We start from the raw sequence: 16,532 nt of genomic DNA, 5'->3' as shown, positions 1-16,532 counted from the left end.
TTAAAGTCCAAGATCACAGTAAATGGGAATCTCAGGAAGATTCATAATTGTATGATAACCGGATTTCATTAAAACTAAGCTGTAAAATTTTTTTGCATTTTGACCTCTCTGAAATCAGGATGTATTTTATAATTGATAGCATCCTAAAAATGGCAGCATTTTCCGCCCCCCTTAGTATTCTACAAATTAATGCTTCCTATAAAATGATGGTATGCTGGGCTAAATAAGTCAGCAAAAAACAAAACACTTTCCCTTAACGATGCTTTCAAACTGATCTAAATCACAGTACAATGATAATTCAAACAATTCTAGAATCAAAATTAAATTAAAATTAACATTTTACCATTATAGGAAACCTGCACTAAGCTAAACTCAAGAATATACTTCTTAAAGAAATGTTTAGGAAAAAGTCCAGATTAGGAAGAGAAATCACATAAATTTAAAAGATGTTCAGTCAGGAGTAGCTTTCAAGGAAGGGAGGCAGGAAACAGCCCAGAGCATGGTCCGTAACAAAAGCAGATTTAGGGGCAAGGCAGCTAACAGCCCAGGAGGAAAATTCTAACCGGTTATTTCTCCTTCCATAAGGAGGAATCAGTCACCCTTTAAACAAATATATAGTATAGACATCTGAAATATAAATGTAAAATTGTAAACAATCTTAATAAATTAAAAACCAACCTACCAGCATTGTCTTCCTTCTGGCTCAATCTGTTTCACCTTCAGGTAATCCTAGGATAGGGGCTCCTTTTCAGATCCCCACTTTTTCAAGTCCATCTTCTACCTCCCTGTGGCAACAATATTTTCTAATTAAAAGAGTCCTTTTGTGCCACAGGGAGGATTTCTGACGGTATAACAAATACAAAAGTTATCACAGCTCATCATGAAGTCAACGTTAGCCTTGAAATTCCTCAAGAAATCTGGTTCCTTATCTTATTTTCAAGAGAGAAATCTGACTGCATTTTTAGCTGTACTTTTAAAACCTAAACTTTCATTTGTTTTTTTAAGAAGCACTGCTTTCTTGTTGAATGGTATTAAAAAATTTCATTCATCTTTCAACTTACCACTAAATGCAATTTTGGTAGTCACCTAAAAAACCTAAGTTTTATTGCTAATTACTAAGACAATAATACCTGGTATAAAATCAAAGTCCTGGGCCTCCCCGGTGGTGCAAGGGGTTAAGACACAACCTATGAAGCTACCAACAGCCACTGCAGCATGAGTCCCCAGCCAGGGAGCTACTACCCACATGGCGCAGCAGACCTCTACTGATTCGCCTGCTGCTCCCCTCAGCAGTGTTTCAGTCAGTCCACCTGTTCTGCGCCCCACTCTGTCTCGGGTGAATCCTCTCACCCCCTATATCTCTGGCCTATACCCCCAGTTCTTGTATGAATAAATAAATCAATTTTTTTAAAAAGTTAAAAAACCTTTAAAAAAAGTTAAAAAGTCCTGATCCCAATGATCAAGAGAGAAGGAGGAAGCTACCTAACCACCTTCAGCCAATGTTTGTTAATAAAGATTCAGGAATCTACTCGTGTTATATAATGTGATGTTAATCATGCTTAAAATTAATATTAAAAAAAACAGCAGGAAATGTAAAGAAAGCAGTAGTTATTGACGCCTCACTGATGAGACTGTGGGTGATTTTCACCATTTGTTTATTCCTTACATTACTGTCCAAATAAGCAGGCACTGTCTGCTTTTATCATGAGGAAAAAAATCAAATGTAGGTATAAAAAAATGATTAAAACCTGTCATTTTAAGGTGAATTTTAGTAACAGTATGGCTTTGAGATACTATTTTAGATGGCATACTTATGCTTTTTTTGATGATTAACTTTTTATATTTCAAGTAACCCTAAAATATACAATATTTAGCATGCGAACAAAAAAGAAAATATTTCTTTTCTGATGTCACCTTGAGTATACATTTGTGCATCTCTGAATAACTAAATATTTCCTAGATTTCCTGCTTCAACTCAAAAACAATACTCTCTATTACCAAAATGTACCTGCTTCCCAAAACAATCTTGCCTTCCTCAAGTCCCTATGTGATTTGGATAACTGCTGCCATCACTTTAGGACCAAAACCTGAGTCCTATCTTACCTATCTAGGCTGCTCCCTCTAATCTGTCAGGTCAGGTCCCGCTGGGTTCTATTCCTGCTCCTACTGCTTCTACCTTGTTTCACAATTTCTCAAGCTACTCCAGTCAGATGAACAGTCTCCTGCCTCATCTCCTATGTTCCATCTTCCATCTACCAAGAACCTAATTACATAGTGCTGTCAATCCAAAACCTTACAGATCTTCCTGCTTTTCATATGCCTAGTTGCTAACACAAGCTCAAATCACGGCGAATCATAAAATTATCCTATCAAATCTTCTAATAATCTATTATTGATTTAAATGATCTAAACTCATTTCTTTTTAAATGGTAGTCTATAACAACCTTTTCAACTTTAAAATTTTTATATATACATATAAAGAAAATATAAAGAGTGAATGTAACTGCATTTTCAAATTTCTGTAGGGAATCCAAGAGACTCCCCCCTTCCCACAGCGACCACGGTGTCTATGCAACAGGCCTCCTGACCGAGAGAATCACAGCCACTGGCAAAGGTATTTCCTGCCTGCCAGAATCACACCACACTCCATTCACACCAGCCTTCAAAGGCTCCTTACAATTACTAATCTTCAGTTATCCCCAAAAAACATTTACAGGCTTAGAGCATTATGTCCATTTTAAACGTTTTTTTAAATAAATTTTTTATTCCACATTATTTCTACATTCCAATGATTCAGGAAAGTTAATGGAACAAGCCTCAAAGTGGGATTCTCAGTCTGAGGTGTTTTCTTTTAAAAATTTATTTATTCATGTATACAAGAACTGGGGTACAGGCCAGAGATGCAAGGGGCGAGAGGACTCGCCAGAGACAGAGTGGGGAACAGAACACGCAGATCTACCGAAATACACTGCTGAGAGGTCTGCTGCGACATGTGGGTATCTCCCTGGCCGGCCGGGATCAAACCCGTGCTGCAGAGGCTGCAGACAGCTTCACAGCGCTGCATTCAACTGCTTGCGCCACCAAGGAGGCCCGATATTTAAAGTTTTAAAACACACTTAGTTTTTCCTATAAACTTTATCGGGATTATTACTATTCAAAAGCCCGATTAGGAAAATACAGACTTTTATTCTATTAAAAAAAATAAATAAAGCAAATTAGCCTATAATTACTACCAACAAAATGAGAAATGATTTAACACAAAACTGATTTCCATACTCCTCCTGGAAAACATGAACTCAGTTCTGGCATGGACATATATAGAGGTATACAGGCAGACAACAAGTTCAATGTAAACATGACGACAACTGACAAAGCAGGTGAATAACCTTAAGCATTAACTTTTATAGACTACTATAATCTAAGTTATATTGTAGAAGCATTCCAGGAATTGTTTCCTAGATGTACAAAAGGAAATCTTATCCTACACATCTCATTTCTACCAATTTCTCCAGGTAAAAACTGCTATGGTCATTTTTAAATATCTCTTTCCTTTTCTTCCCAGTAAAACCTATACATATCTGGTATTTAAATTAAAAAGTTAAACCTTCACAAGAATGATATGTGATCCTAATCTACTTAAAAGAAAACATGCCTTAGGATGAGTCATAACATCAATTCATCTACACATATTCTAGATGTCACAAGAATGAAAATTTACTCGGATTTTAACTCATTACAAAAGGCATTTGATTCCTTAAACAAAAAAAAAAAAAAAAAACCAAACTTGGGGGCCTCCCTGGTGGCGCAGCAGTTGAGTGCCGGGCTGTGAAGCTGCCCGCAGCCTCCACAGCGCCGGTTCGATCCCCGGCCGTCTGGCACAGGTCCCACTTGGGGCAGCAGACCTCTCCCCTCTCGCCTGCTCCGCAGTGTATTTCGTCAGTCTGCCTGTTCTGTTCCCGACTCTGGCTCTGGTGAATTTTCTCACCCTCCCATACTTCTGACTGTACCCAGTGCTTGTATAAATAAATAAATAAATAAAATCTTAAAAACAAACACACAAACAAACTTGGGTTAGCTGATTCTAAACTAATCTACATATATTAACAGTATGTATAAAGTCACCTTAAAAATTCATGAGCCACAATATTTTAAAACAATTTAACATATTGTAGTAGCCAAGCTCTGTAGGCCTTACAATGAATAAAAGTGAGTGTTTCAATTGTTCTGACCACAGATGTGTGAGAGAGAAGTTTCCAGGCCCATTTTGTCTTTAAAAGATATCTGAACCAGGGGCCTCCCTGGTGGCGCAGGGGTTAAAGTCTCAGAGCTATCAAGCTATTACTGGTCACTGTGGCATGAGTTCTATCCCCGTTCAGGGAGCTGACCCACATGGTACAGCAGACCTCACCTATCTCGCCACTGCTCCCCTCCGTCCCTCCATGGTGTATTTCAGTGGATCCACCTGTTCTGCTCCCTGCTCTGTCTCTGATGAGACCTCTTACCACCCTCCTTTGCCCCCTCGTACCTCTGACCTAGACCCCAGTTCTTATATGCATAAATAAATAAAATAAATCTAAAAAAAAACTGAACTGGAATACTGACTGCATTTTCTACAGAGAGACCAGAACAGCTACATTTTATACTTTATTTTAGAATAAAACAGATTTTGTTTTCAAACCACAAGTGAGAATCGAATTAAATATATATGATTCAAATGAACCATGCCAGGGTCTCCCTGGTGGCGCAGGGGTTAAAGTCTTAGCACTATCAAGCCATCACCAGCCACTGCAGCATGAGTTTGATCCCCAGCCAGGGAGCTGACCCACAAGGCACATCACCCTCCCACCCTGCTCCTCTGGCCTACACTCTAGTTCTTATATGCATAAGTAAAATAAAATTTTCAATCTTTAATGCCAAGTAATGTAATTTCTTTACTAACATTTTCTTTCAGTGGTAAGGAAAAATCAAATCTAAATCTAAAAAAACAGAATCACAAAAAAGCACTTCAGAAAATGCAGGTCATTTGTAAAATCTCACAAATGTAACGATTTCTTTTTCCCAGATTTTGTATAGCCTCTTTTTCAATGTCACAATCACTCAAATCTCTGTCCTGAAATGGTATCACCACCCTCAGACTTCAAGAATAAGAAAATAAAATCCTTTAAATGGATTAAATTCACTTCCTATTTGTTTTTTATTTAAGTAATGTAAATAAATAAAACACTTGACAATCAAGATTTACAATATAAGGGCCTCTCTGGTGCACAAAGGGTTAAGACACAACCTATGAAGCTGTCCATAGCCACTGCCGCGCAAATTCAATCCCTGGCCAGCCAGGGAGAACCCACATGGTGCAGCAGACCTCTCCTGACTTGCCCGCTGCTCCCCTCAGCAGTATATTTCAGTCAGTCTGCCTGTTCTGTTCCCCACTCTGTCTCTGGTGAATCCTCTCATCCCCTGTATCTCTGGCCTGTACCCCAGCTCTTATATGCATAAATAATCTTTTAAAAAAAAAGATTTACAATATGATCTAATAATTCCACTCCTTGGTATTTACCTGGAGAATGCAAAAATCACTAATTTGAGCGGTTTTATGTACCCCTATGTTCACTGCAGCACTATTTGCAATAGTCTAGATATAGAAACAACCTAAGTGGTCCCTGACAGATGAGTGGACTAAAGATGTTGTTTATATACATAGTGAAATACTATTCGGGGGCCTCCCCAGTGGCACAGTAAGTTGAGGGCCGCGCTGTGAAGCTGTCCGCAGCCTCTGCAGCACAGGTTTGATTCCCAGTCGGCCAGGAAGAAACCCACATGGCGCGGCAGACCTCTCCTGTCTCGCCCGCTGCTCCCCTCGGCAGTGTCTTTGGTCCGTCTGCCTGTTCTGCTCCCCACTCTGTCTCCGATGAACTCTCTCACCTTCCTGCGCCTCTGACTGTACCCCAGTTCTTGTAGAAATAAACAAATCTTTAAAAAAAAATTTTTCCAGCGAAAAGGGAACAAGGGGCCTCCCTGGCCACATGGCACAAAGGGTTAAGACACAACCTATGAAGCTATCCGCAGCCACTTGATCCCCGGCCAGGGATGTACCCACATGGCACAGCAGACCTCTCCTGTCTCATCCGCTGCTCCCCTCACCAGTGCATTTCAATCAATCTGCCTGTTCTATTCCTCACTCTGTCTCTGGCTAATCCTCTCACCCCCTGCACCTCTGGCCTGTACCCTAGCTCTTGTACACATAAATAAATAAATCTTTTTTTCTAAGTTTATTTTATTTTAATTTTTTTTAAGATTTATTTATTTATTTATATAAGCACTGGGTACAGTCGGAAGCACAGGAGGGTGAGAGAATTCACCAGAGCCAGAGCGGGGAGCAGAACAGGCAGACTGACGAAGTACACTGCTGAGAGGAGTAGCAGGCGTGGCAGGGGAGGTCTGCAAACCATGTGGGACCCTCACCAGCAGCTGGGGATTGAACCGGCGCTGCAGAGGCTGCGGGCAGCTTCGCAGCCCAGCGCTCAACCACTGCGCCACCGGGGAGGCCCTAAAAAAAAAAAGAAAAGAAAAGAAAAATTCACTGCCTATTGTAACAAATTACCACTTCACCTGGGTTTGCTGGCACTGCGGGTATCACTACTCCGAAGAGCAAGGTACCTTCCAGCCCCTCAGCTCAACAGAAACTAAAACTAAAGAACAAGCAGCTTTAAGACAGAAGAAACTAGGGCTCCTAGTGAGTACTGCTGGCCTCGAGAAGAAAGACATGAAATATTCAAAACTTTTAATCATGAGTTTGCTACATAATATTTAGAATGTTTATTAGACTTATAAACCAAGTAGAAGGATTTTTTTTCTGGATTAGCTAAAGATAAATTTTAATGTTTATTATTATAACCACTATAATCCTTTCGGTAAAATACCTATTTTCTCTACAATAAATGGCAAAAATGAAAAGTTTTCTCCAAGAGTTATACACACTAATCCCCAATTGACTGTGCAGCTGTCTCCCGACAGAGACTGAAATACCAAAATTTCTAAGACAAACAGAGCGGATTATGTGATAAGACTACTGCAAAGGTGCGTCTACCTAATACAAAAGGAATCCCACTGCTCCAGACACGGATGTCAAGAAACCCGTCCTCTGCTACAGAATGAGAATACAGTATTTATTTTTTTGTTTAAAAAAAGTTATTCTCATATACTGGCCTCATATAATAGAAAGAAAATGATAAAAATACTTTCATTTCTATGGACCTGTAATTTGTCCTTAAGAGCCGTAACATGATACTGTTATACCTCAAAAAATTGCAAAGTAGAACTTCTCATAGCTAAATAAATTCCCTTAAACATGCAATGTTTCCAAGCTATACTGAACAGCATGAAAAAAAGATTTTTTAGTAACGGTGACATAGAACAAGAAAGTATTAGCAACAGCTGTTTTATAAGATATCTACCTGTTTCCACATTCTCCGTCTCAACTTCTTGTTCTTCTGCCACATCTTGCATCATGTAAGTGTCATCGGCATAAACCAGAACCTGGGCGGCGAAGCCCTGCTCGAGCCTGGCACTGGGAACTGGCTCTACAATCACTGCCGGGGATTCGGAAACCTTCACACTTTCCTACAAGAGCAAATTTAAAAAATAATCAAACTTTTTATTCACAAATTCTGATTCCCTGACACATCCTTGATTTCCTGTCAACTCAAGGAGCCCACATAGTGACTTTTACTACTCTAATCACTAAAGTAAAAATGAGAACAAGAAATAAAAAGGGTTAACTCTGACCATCTTTTCAAATCTCAGGAAGACACAGATGAAACATTTTACATAATCAGGGCTTTAGGATCAAGACAGTAAATTAAAAACAAGCATATAATGTCACTTATGAAAGCCCAATGAAAGATTTTCAGAACTCTTCAAGACACGTAGTAAGAGCAAGTATGATGGGTAATTACTAAGTGATGAGCAGATTCAGAAAGTCGTAACCATAGCTTGGCAGCAAAAGGAAAAACAAAAGTAAAACTGAGGAACAACCCACTTTACACTGGAGACTCCACAGAAGGCAATACCAATCACTTCTAGAAATGGAAACACAGCAGAAAGTAGAGAAAGAGGAAGGGGTTAAGCGAGGAACATTCCATTAAAGCTGTTAGAAAGGCGCTCTGATTTCCAGGTCTGTTTGCTCCACTGACATTCAGCACCAGCATCTTGGAAGTAAAAGTAAAATAAGCACATGTGTTAGTATCAGCGCTGCACCAAAACAGGAGAGTTTCCAATCAGCTTTCTAGACCCCCACTCTGAGTCATGAGCAGATAGCAGAGATCACCAGGCACCCGAGGAAAGCCTGAATGTACAGATGTGTACACACACATACTCATCGTCTTCCTTGCCAGGGCGGGAGAATACAGCCATGAAATGGGAACAGGCACAGTTTAATAAAGAAACACCAAACAAAGAAAAAGAGCTCTTAGGCAATTAAACATGATGGATGAAATGAAAAAACAGAGCCTCCGAAGATAAAACTGAGGCAGGAGCCAGAGGAAAAAGATAATGCAATAGAAAGCAGGAGAGAAAACAGTTTTAGTCAACCAGGCAGGCAGTCCAAAATCTAAACAATGGTTCCAGAAAAAGAGAGGGGAACGGAGGGAAAAAGAAATCGAAGAATGCCAAGCAAATGTTCCAGAGCTTCCCACGTGAAGGCCCTACCCTAGAGTAAAGAAGACCCCCACTGCTGCACACTGCTGTGAAGTATCACAGCCCTGAGAACAAAAAGATTTGACAAGTTTCTAGAAAGAAAATACACATCCCATACAAAGAATCGGTTCTCAGATTGGTCTTCTCAACATCACTGGAAAACAACAGAGCCATCTCTTCAGAAGTTAAAGGAAAATTATTTCCAACCTGCAATTCCTTACCAAGTCAAACCATTTTATGAAAGCACAATAAAGGTATTTCCTCAGACGTGAAAGATCTCAAAACATTTACCTTCTACCCATCTTTTCTAAAGAAGCAACTATAGTGTATTCCATAAAAAAAAAAAAAGAATAACAGGAGATGACTTCACATACAGAACACTGGAAGCCCAACATGCAGAAGAGTTGTTTCCTTAGAAGGGTGCTGGAGGGAGGGCCCAGACTGCAGTGGCACAGCCTGAGACCAGCGCTCGGTCATCACAGGAACAGCCACTCACCGTCCCCAAGGACGTATCGCACAGGTAAGCTTCCTCCAGATCTCACGTGTACCTGTTTCCTCTACCTTGCCTGGCCACCTGAGTCAGCTGAGCGTGCACATCTCCCCTCTCGGATGTGTTCTACTTTGATCTATCTACTCGGTGCTGGAATCAGACCACAGCGAGCTGGCCTCCCTTTCCGTATGACTGGATACCTGCTAAAGGACAGGAAATGCCAAGGCCACGTGGCAGCACTGCCAGGCCCTACCCCCAAGTACTCACTTGCCACACTGCCCACTTAGTACCTGAGCAGAAGCTCTGGAAACACAAACTGCCAACTTAACATCACTACAGCAGTGTTAGCCAATTCTTCAAACTTAACATGTCTAAACGGAATTGGTTTAGTCTCTTCCGTGACCCCAGCCTGCGTTTGTTCTCCTCTAAATCTGTTTTCTGAGAGACTGGAGTAAGTTTTACCTCACGAAGTTCCTTGAACATTAAATATGCACAAAGTACTTAGTCAGCACAGTGTCTAGCAAAGTAAGCACTCGAAGCATGATGGCTGTGACTATGAATTACCATAGCACTGGTACTCCAACCAACTACTAGTCCTCAAGTCGAAGGGAAAATCACTACGTTCCATCATGTAGTGTCTACCGCTCTTCAAATTCACTGGTCTTTCCTTCTATAGTGAAGAAAATGTAGTGAAATTTTCTTTTCCAATAGCATGGATTTCTAGTTTCATTTGATTTTTTAATGTCTCTCATGCCTCACCTCTGAGGTTCATGTTTTCTTTTAACTTCTTAAGTACATTTAAAAGAGCTATTTTGAAGTTCTGTCAATTATACCATCTCTATTATTTGTATTTGTTTTTTATTATTATTTTTTAAAGATTTATTTATTTATGCATACAAGAGCTGGGGTACAGGCCAGAGGTGCGGGGGATGAGAGGTTTCACCAGAGACAGAGTGGGGAACAGAACAGACTGACTGACTGAAATGCACTGCTGAGGGGAGCAGCGGGCGAGACAGGAAAGGTCTGCTGCGCCATGAGGGTAGCTCCCTGGCCGGCTAGGAGATGGAACTTGTGCTATAGAGGCTGTGGATAGCTTCACAGTGCTGTGCTTAACCCCTTGCACCCCCAGGGAGGCCCCAATATTTCTGTGTTTTTTCAAGTTATAGGTGATATTATTCCCATTTCTTTGCATTTAACATATTTGAGGTTAGATATGTAAATTTTACATTGCTGGGCCCTATGTTTTGTTGTTTTAACAGTGTTTATAATGACATATTAAGTTAGTGAGAGATCAACTTTCATGGCCTGTTTTGAACCTTTCTAGGGCAAGGGCAAGTCTGGGTTACCTTTTATCCTAGACACAATTCAGCCCTACCACAAGGGGTCGCCCTTCTGGACTCCAAATGAATGCCTGGGCTTTTAACAATGACCTCCATTCTAAGTGACTGAAACTATAATATCTCCCAGTACTAAGTGAACTCTGTTAAAATTTTTCAGTCAATTACTGAATTTACACTTTTCTGGTTGTTCTCTGCCTGGCTTCATGGAATTTCATATTACAACTGAGCAGCACATTCAGTTAGACAAACAGAGTGCAAGGCAGAGTTCTGGTATTCTTTCCCTGGGGAGCTTCTTATTCTCAGAGACTCTGCCCCTCAAATTAGTTACCCTCTCCAAATTCCAAAGTTTGTTTCCACATTTCAGTGAGACTGTCCTCGTCTGATTGGGTTCCTGTTCCCCAAATTGAAGTCTGGAAAGTGGCTCCAACAAGCCATTACAATCGCAAGATCCCCTTCTCTTCTCACCAGAAGCACAGTCCTCTGCCACCTGCTGTGTATGTCTTGGTCCTTCCAGACTACTTGACACCCCAGACTGAGAAGTTTATAAACAGCAGAAATTTAACTCAGCCGTTCTGAAGACTGGAAGCCCAGGATCAGGGTGTCTTTGTCATCAAGTCATATTATTTCCCTACTAACACAGCATATGTCATATGGCATATTAGTAAGGACATAGTATATCTATGCTTATAATGTTGAATTATACCTATATATCTAAATGCTATTTGGTAATTGGATTTTTAATTTTTTTTTTAAGATTTATATTTTATTTATACAATAGCTGGGGTACAGGCCAGAGGAGCAGGAGGGTTAGGATTCACCAGAGACAGAGTGGGGGGCAGAACAGGCAGACAGACCGAAAGCACTGCTGAGGGGAGCAGTGGTTGCAACAGGAGAGGTCTGCTGTGCCATGTGGGAATTCCCTGGCTGGCCAGGAATCAAACCTGCGCTGCAGAGGCTGTGCACAGCTTCAAGGCGCTGTGCTCAGCTTCAAGGCGCTGTGCTCAACCCGCTGCACCACCTGGGAGGCCCTCCTTGTTAATTTTTATGTAATATTTATTTTTATATATTTTATATATGGTTTTTGTATCTATACTCATTAATAAGATTATAGCTTTTATTGTGTCTGTCAGAAACAGAATTATTCTACTTTATTAAATGTATTTATTTATTTATGCATACAAGAACTGGGGTAGAGGCCAGAGGTGCAGGGCATGAGAGGTTTCACCAGAGACAGAGTGGGGAGCAGAACAGGTGGATCTACTGAAATACACTGCTGAGGGGAGCAGCAGGCGAGACAGGAGAGGTCTGCTGCACCATGTGGGTTGCTCCCTGGCCAGCTGGGGATCAAACTTGTGCTGCAGAGGCTGTGGATAGCTTCACAGTGCTGTGCTTAATGGCTTGCACCACCAGGGAGGCCCCTAAATGTATTGGTTTTATATGATTAGGAGAAAAGTTCTAAAATATAATGCCTAAAAATCATTAGTAACTCTCCAAATGTCCACCATTTTTGTTTTAGCTTTTTTTTAATGTTGGGTAATATCTATGTTATTTTCAGTTTTCTCTACATGTGAAAAAAGGTTTAGACATCTTCAATTTCACTTCACTGACTGGTTAAATAAGAAAGTAATGTGTGACAGTTAGGAAATAGCTGCAATACTCATGAAGAAGACTAAATGTTGATTTTTTTTTCTATTTTAAATGTTGATATTTTAATTTGAAAACTGATTATTCCTCTTTTTCCATGACTTCCTTTTGCTCATACAAGTCCATCTCCATAACAAAGAAAAAACATTTGCCTCACTTCATAATAAAATATTGCTGAGTATTTCTACAGTCTTAAAAAAGATTATCTTTCATGATGAATAATCCGAATTAATTTTCCTTTTAATCCTTAACACTTGCTTAATAATCAATAAGGTGACTCTAACTGGCTTATACAATATCTAGACTGGAGCTATGATTATAAAATCGACAGGCTGGGCCTCCCCGGTGGCGCAGCGGTTGAGCGCTGGGTTGCGAACCTGCCCGCAGCCTCTGCGGCTCCGGTTCGATCCCCGGCTGCTCCCCAGCCACCAGAGGAGGGTCCCACATGGCGCGCAGACCTCTCCTGCCGCCCGCTGCTCCCCTCAGCAGTGTCCTTCGGTGCTTCTGCCTGCTCTGCTCCCTGCTCTGGCTCTGGTGAATTCTCTCACCCTCCCGCGCTTCTGACTGTACCCAGTGCTTGTATAAACAAAAAAAATAAATAAATAAATAAATAAAATAAAATCGACAGGTTAATTTTTTATCTTATCCCACATTTCAGAAGAGATTATTAGGTGTATAGAGGAAATACATTCCTGAGAAGTAGCTCTCGAGATAAAAATCTACCCAAATACAACATTATCTCTAAAACTTCCTTTGTAAAATTTTGAGTTATTTCAGGTCCTACTAGTTTTTCTTTCTTCATGGAATTCTCTTCCCCAGATGTCGCCAAAGCTCAACCTCTCACTTAATTTAGGTCTAAACTACACTGACGCCTCTTCAGAGAAGCCTCCCCTGACCACCTTATTAAATACTCTCTGCCATGTCCCCAGCCATCTGTAGGCCTGATTTATTCTTCAAGGTCCTTCCAAATACCTCATCCCTGGCACTTAGAAAAGGATCTGACCACAGAAAGTGGTCAGTTAATATTTGTTGAAGGAACAAATAAATGAAAGTAACTGAACATCTACATGTATAATTTGAAGAAAAAGTTTCCCAGGATTAGTTAGCTGCCTCTCCTCTGGTCCATGCTACCTTAGGTGCCTGTGATGGCCTTAGGTGACAGTCACATAATCCTTGGTCCTTGTGCCTCGTTAAAATGACTTCATCTTTCAGATTACTTCTTCAATAACAATTAGTTCTTGGCCTCCCTGGTGGTGCAGCAGGTTGAGCACCGCGCTGTGAATCTGTCCGCAGCCTCTGCAGCGCGGGTTCTATTCCTGACCGGCCAGGGAGAAACCCACATGGCGCGACAGACCTCTCCTGTCTCGCCCACTACTCCCCTCAGCAGTGTCTTTGGTCCATCTGTCTGTTCTGCTCTCCGCTCTGTCTCTGGTGAATTCTCTCACCTTCCCGCACATCTGACCTGTACCCTATTTCTTGTATAAATAAATAAAATCTTTAAAAAATAAATAACTAAAATAAAATGAGAGCCAATGTGTCCATGAGGAAAGAATCATACATTTAGAAAATAATAATAATAATCAGTTCTTCAGGCCACAACACCTAGGATTCCATGTAAAGGAAGAAAAAATAAACTGTCTAAACAAAACAAACTGTTAAATTCTTTCCCCCATATTAATGACACCCAATCAGCACAAGCTGAGAATATTCTGCCCAGGGTTCACGCAAAGAGGAATATCAACAGAGTGAAAGCATGGAGCAAAGAAACAGCAGCTAAAGCAGCGATACTTAGTCTCGGCGGTGTGGAAGAGAATGGAGTCCCGCAGCTCCTGCTCTCCTTGACAAACCCTATCTGGAAGTGATCACAAGGAAAGCAAGTCTTCAAAGTAGAAGGAGAAACTGATTATGAGCGTAAGTCATGTTCTGTAGCTGTGGTTGAATGGACTCTGAACCAGTGTTTAGATTCAAATACAACAGGAAAATGAGTTATCAAATCCATAACAAAGGAAAACCAACACCCTCACTTAATCCCCTTCCCACTGAATCTGACGACAGCAATCCTGGAAGACCCAACAGTCTCCAAGCACACAAGAAGAGAATCCAGACTCCAGAACCCACAGCCTCAAGTCCCAGCTTGTTTCTCAGCCATGTCACTGCACCAGCAATAGCAGCATCTTTCACCGAATAGAGAGAAAAACAGATTTCTTCATATAGTAACTCTGCATTCCCCTACCACCTCTCTGCCCAAATATGTGTCCGTTACTGAAACAGCAGTATTATGTCTTCATTGAGACCCTTCCCAATATCCAGTCTTCACCAAATGGTGGAAAGAGAAGTAACATCCTGAAGTCCATGCATTTCTGGTGATGGTTTTCCATTACCATATTATCAATAATACAAAAAATAACCAGATGTGCAAATGATGCAAAATTCCACACATACAAAATCCAAAACCTGAATTTTTTTTCTCATTTACTATCTAGTCCTGTGTGATTATGATGGAGTCCCACACCAGATTAGATACAACAGAATAACCAGGGCCTCCCCGGTGGCACAGGGGTTAAAGTCTCAACGCTCTCAAACTACAGGCAGCCACTGCAGCATGAATTCGATCCCCAGTAAGAGAGCAGCCCACATGGTGCAGCAGACCTCTCCTGTCTCCCCACTGCTCCCCTCAGCAGTGTATTTCAGTGGATCTGCCTGTTCTGCTCCCCACTCTGTCTCTGGTGAATCCTCTCACCCCCTGCACCTCTGGCCTACACCCCAGTTCTGGTATGCATAAATAAATAAAAATAAATCCTTAAAAAGAAAAACAGAATAAACAAAAACAAAGACAACAACTAAAGGAAATACAATATTCTAATTTAGGATGAATCTAGTTTAGATGTTTGGTACAATATATACCCACATATTCTAGAACCTAAAACGATTTTATCAAGAATTCAAACCTATCTCTCAAGTAATACTAGAATTCTTTCTACCACTGTTTTCCTTCCCTTTCATTCTAATACATGCACGTTCCCACAACTCTGCTGAGCTCTGTAGTACCTTCTCAATCTTCTAGCACCTAAATTATAAGATAACACATCACATATACATATATAATGAACCATTGTACCCTTCTGGAAAACTCTCAAATACCTATTACCCAGCAATTTCAAAACTAGTTCATGCATTGATTTCTATAAAGAAAATATAAATATAATACATTGGATGCCTAACCTCTTGATTTTTTACTCCATTGCTGGAAAGCTCCAAGATAGAACCTCCACTGTCAACCACTGCTGATGTCATTGTTTATTCCCCTGAGGAAGCTTCAAAGGCTATTAATCAATGTAATTAAAGGTTCATGGATGACTGCCAGTGTTATAGATTTGCATTATCATGTTTTAATAGTCAATAGAGATGGAGTGGAGTAGATATCCAGAAATCCAGTCTTCTAAAGATGATTAACCAGAGAGCCTAAAAAGAGGAAGAATTCAAAAGTTATTAAAAATATACAATATAGAGCATAACCTATTTTGCAATCTAATTTTTAGCATTTTCATAAACTAAAAAAAAAATCGGTATAAAAGGCCCTGTGCCAAGAAAGGGCAGTAATGGGCATTCTGCTTCTTCAAACTGCCAAATTCATAAATGTGCCCAAGTAAGTTCTTACTAAGTCATCGTACATGGGTGGTACTATGACATCTGTGTTCCAAGAGAGCAAATGTTGTAACTTCTCCCTTAATTAAGATGCACTTCTATTCCTGAAATACTTCAGTAGAAGTTTTTAAGATCGTTGTAAGCAATGAAAACAAAATGTGCTGGACTAACACAACTTGTAAGACTACTTGCCTGTTTGATAAATTAACAGATTTACTGGTTTGTAAGTATTTCATTCTTCTTTGGCTCATATGGTTTGTTTATTTGAATAATGTAATTAGAATTGCCTTTTGTTTGTGGCATGCATGTTCTGTGTTCACATTTTGAATATTCTATAAAACAGATTAATCAGAGTTGCTTATAATCTTAAATACAATAGTTTGGAAATAAAGTAATGAAACCACTTGGATTGCCTTAATATTACTTTATTCTTTCCTTAATAATTACTTTACTATTCATTAAAATCCAATATAGCTAATGGTTTCAAGTAAACATAATCCAAGCCTTTTATTCCTCTACCATAGATGAAATGCCAGTGTGTACATTACCTAGATTTTTGCATTAGATTATCCCTTAAAAATCATTTTATTTGGTTTTATGAATGTTAAAGTTTTCATTTTTTTTTTTAAATAATGCATCTCCTTGACTTTTTTTTTTAAGATTTATTTATCTGTGCATATTAGCGCTGGGGTACAGGCCAGAGGTGTGGCGGGGCAGGG

General features: G+C 40.1%; 1 protein-coding gene across 3 annotated transcripts in view; it reads right to left on the bottom strand.

Moving 5' to 3' along the window:
- The window catches only part of ELF2 (E74 like ETS transcription factor 2), a gene marked incomplete at both ends in the record, with an annotated part of 50,339 nt that extends 34,877 nt beyond the window's left edge, over positions 1-15,462 (bottom strand). For all 3 annotated transcript variants that reach the window (XM_084245847.1, XM_084245849.1, XM_084245848.1), the window contains 2 exons: positions 7,455-7,620; positions 15,391-15,462. In XM_084245847.1, coding sequence (XP_084101973.1) covers positions 7,455-7,620; positions 15,391-15,462 — 238 coding nt within the window. The remainder of the gene's footprint in view (positions 1-7,454; positions 7,621-15,390) is intronic.
- Between the last annotated feature and the right edge of the window lie 1,070 nt (positions 15,463-16,532).

This window comes from Talpa europaea (genome assembly GCF_964194135.1).
Source record: "Talpa europaea genome assembly, chromosome: 10".
In the NCBI taxonomy this organism is placed as follows: domain Eukaryota; kingdom Metazoa; phylum Chordata; class Mammalia; order Eulipotyphla; family Talpidae; genus Talpa; species Talpa europaea.
Note: the sequence above shows the minus strand (reverse complement) of the source record. Positions and strands in the feature narration are given on the sequence as shown.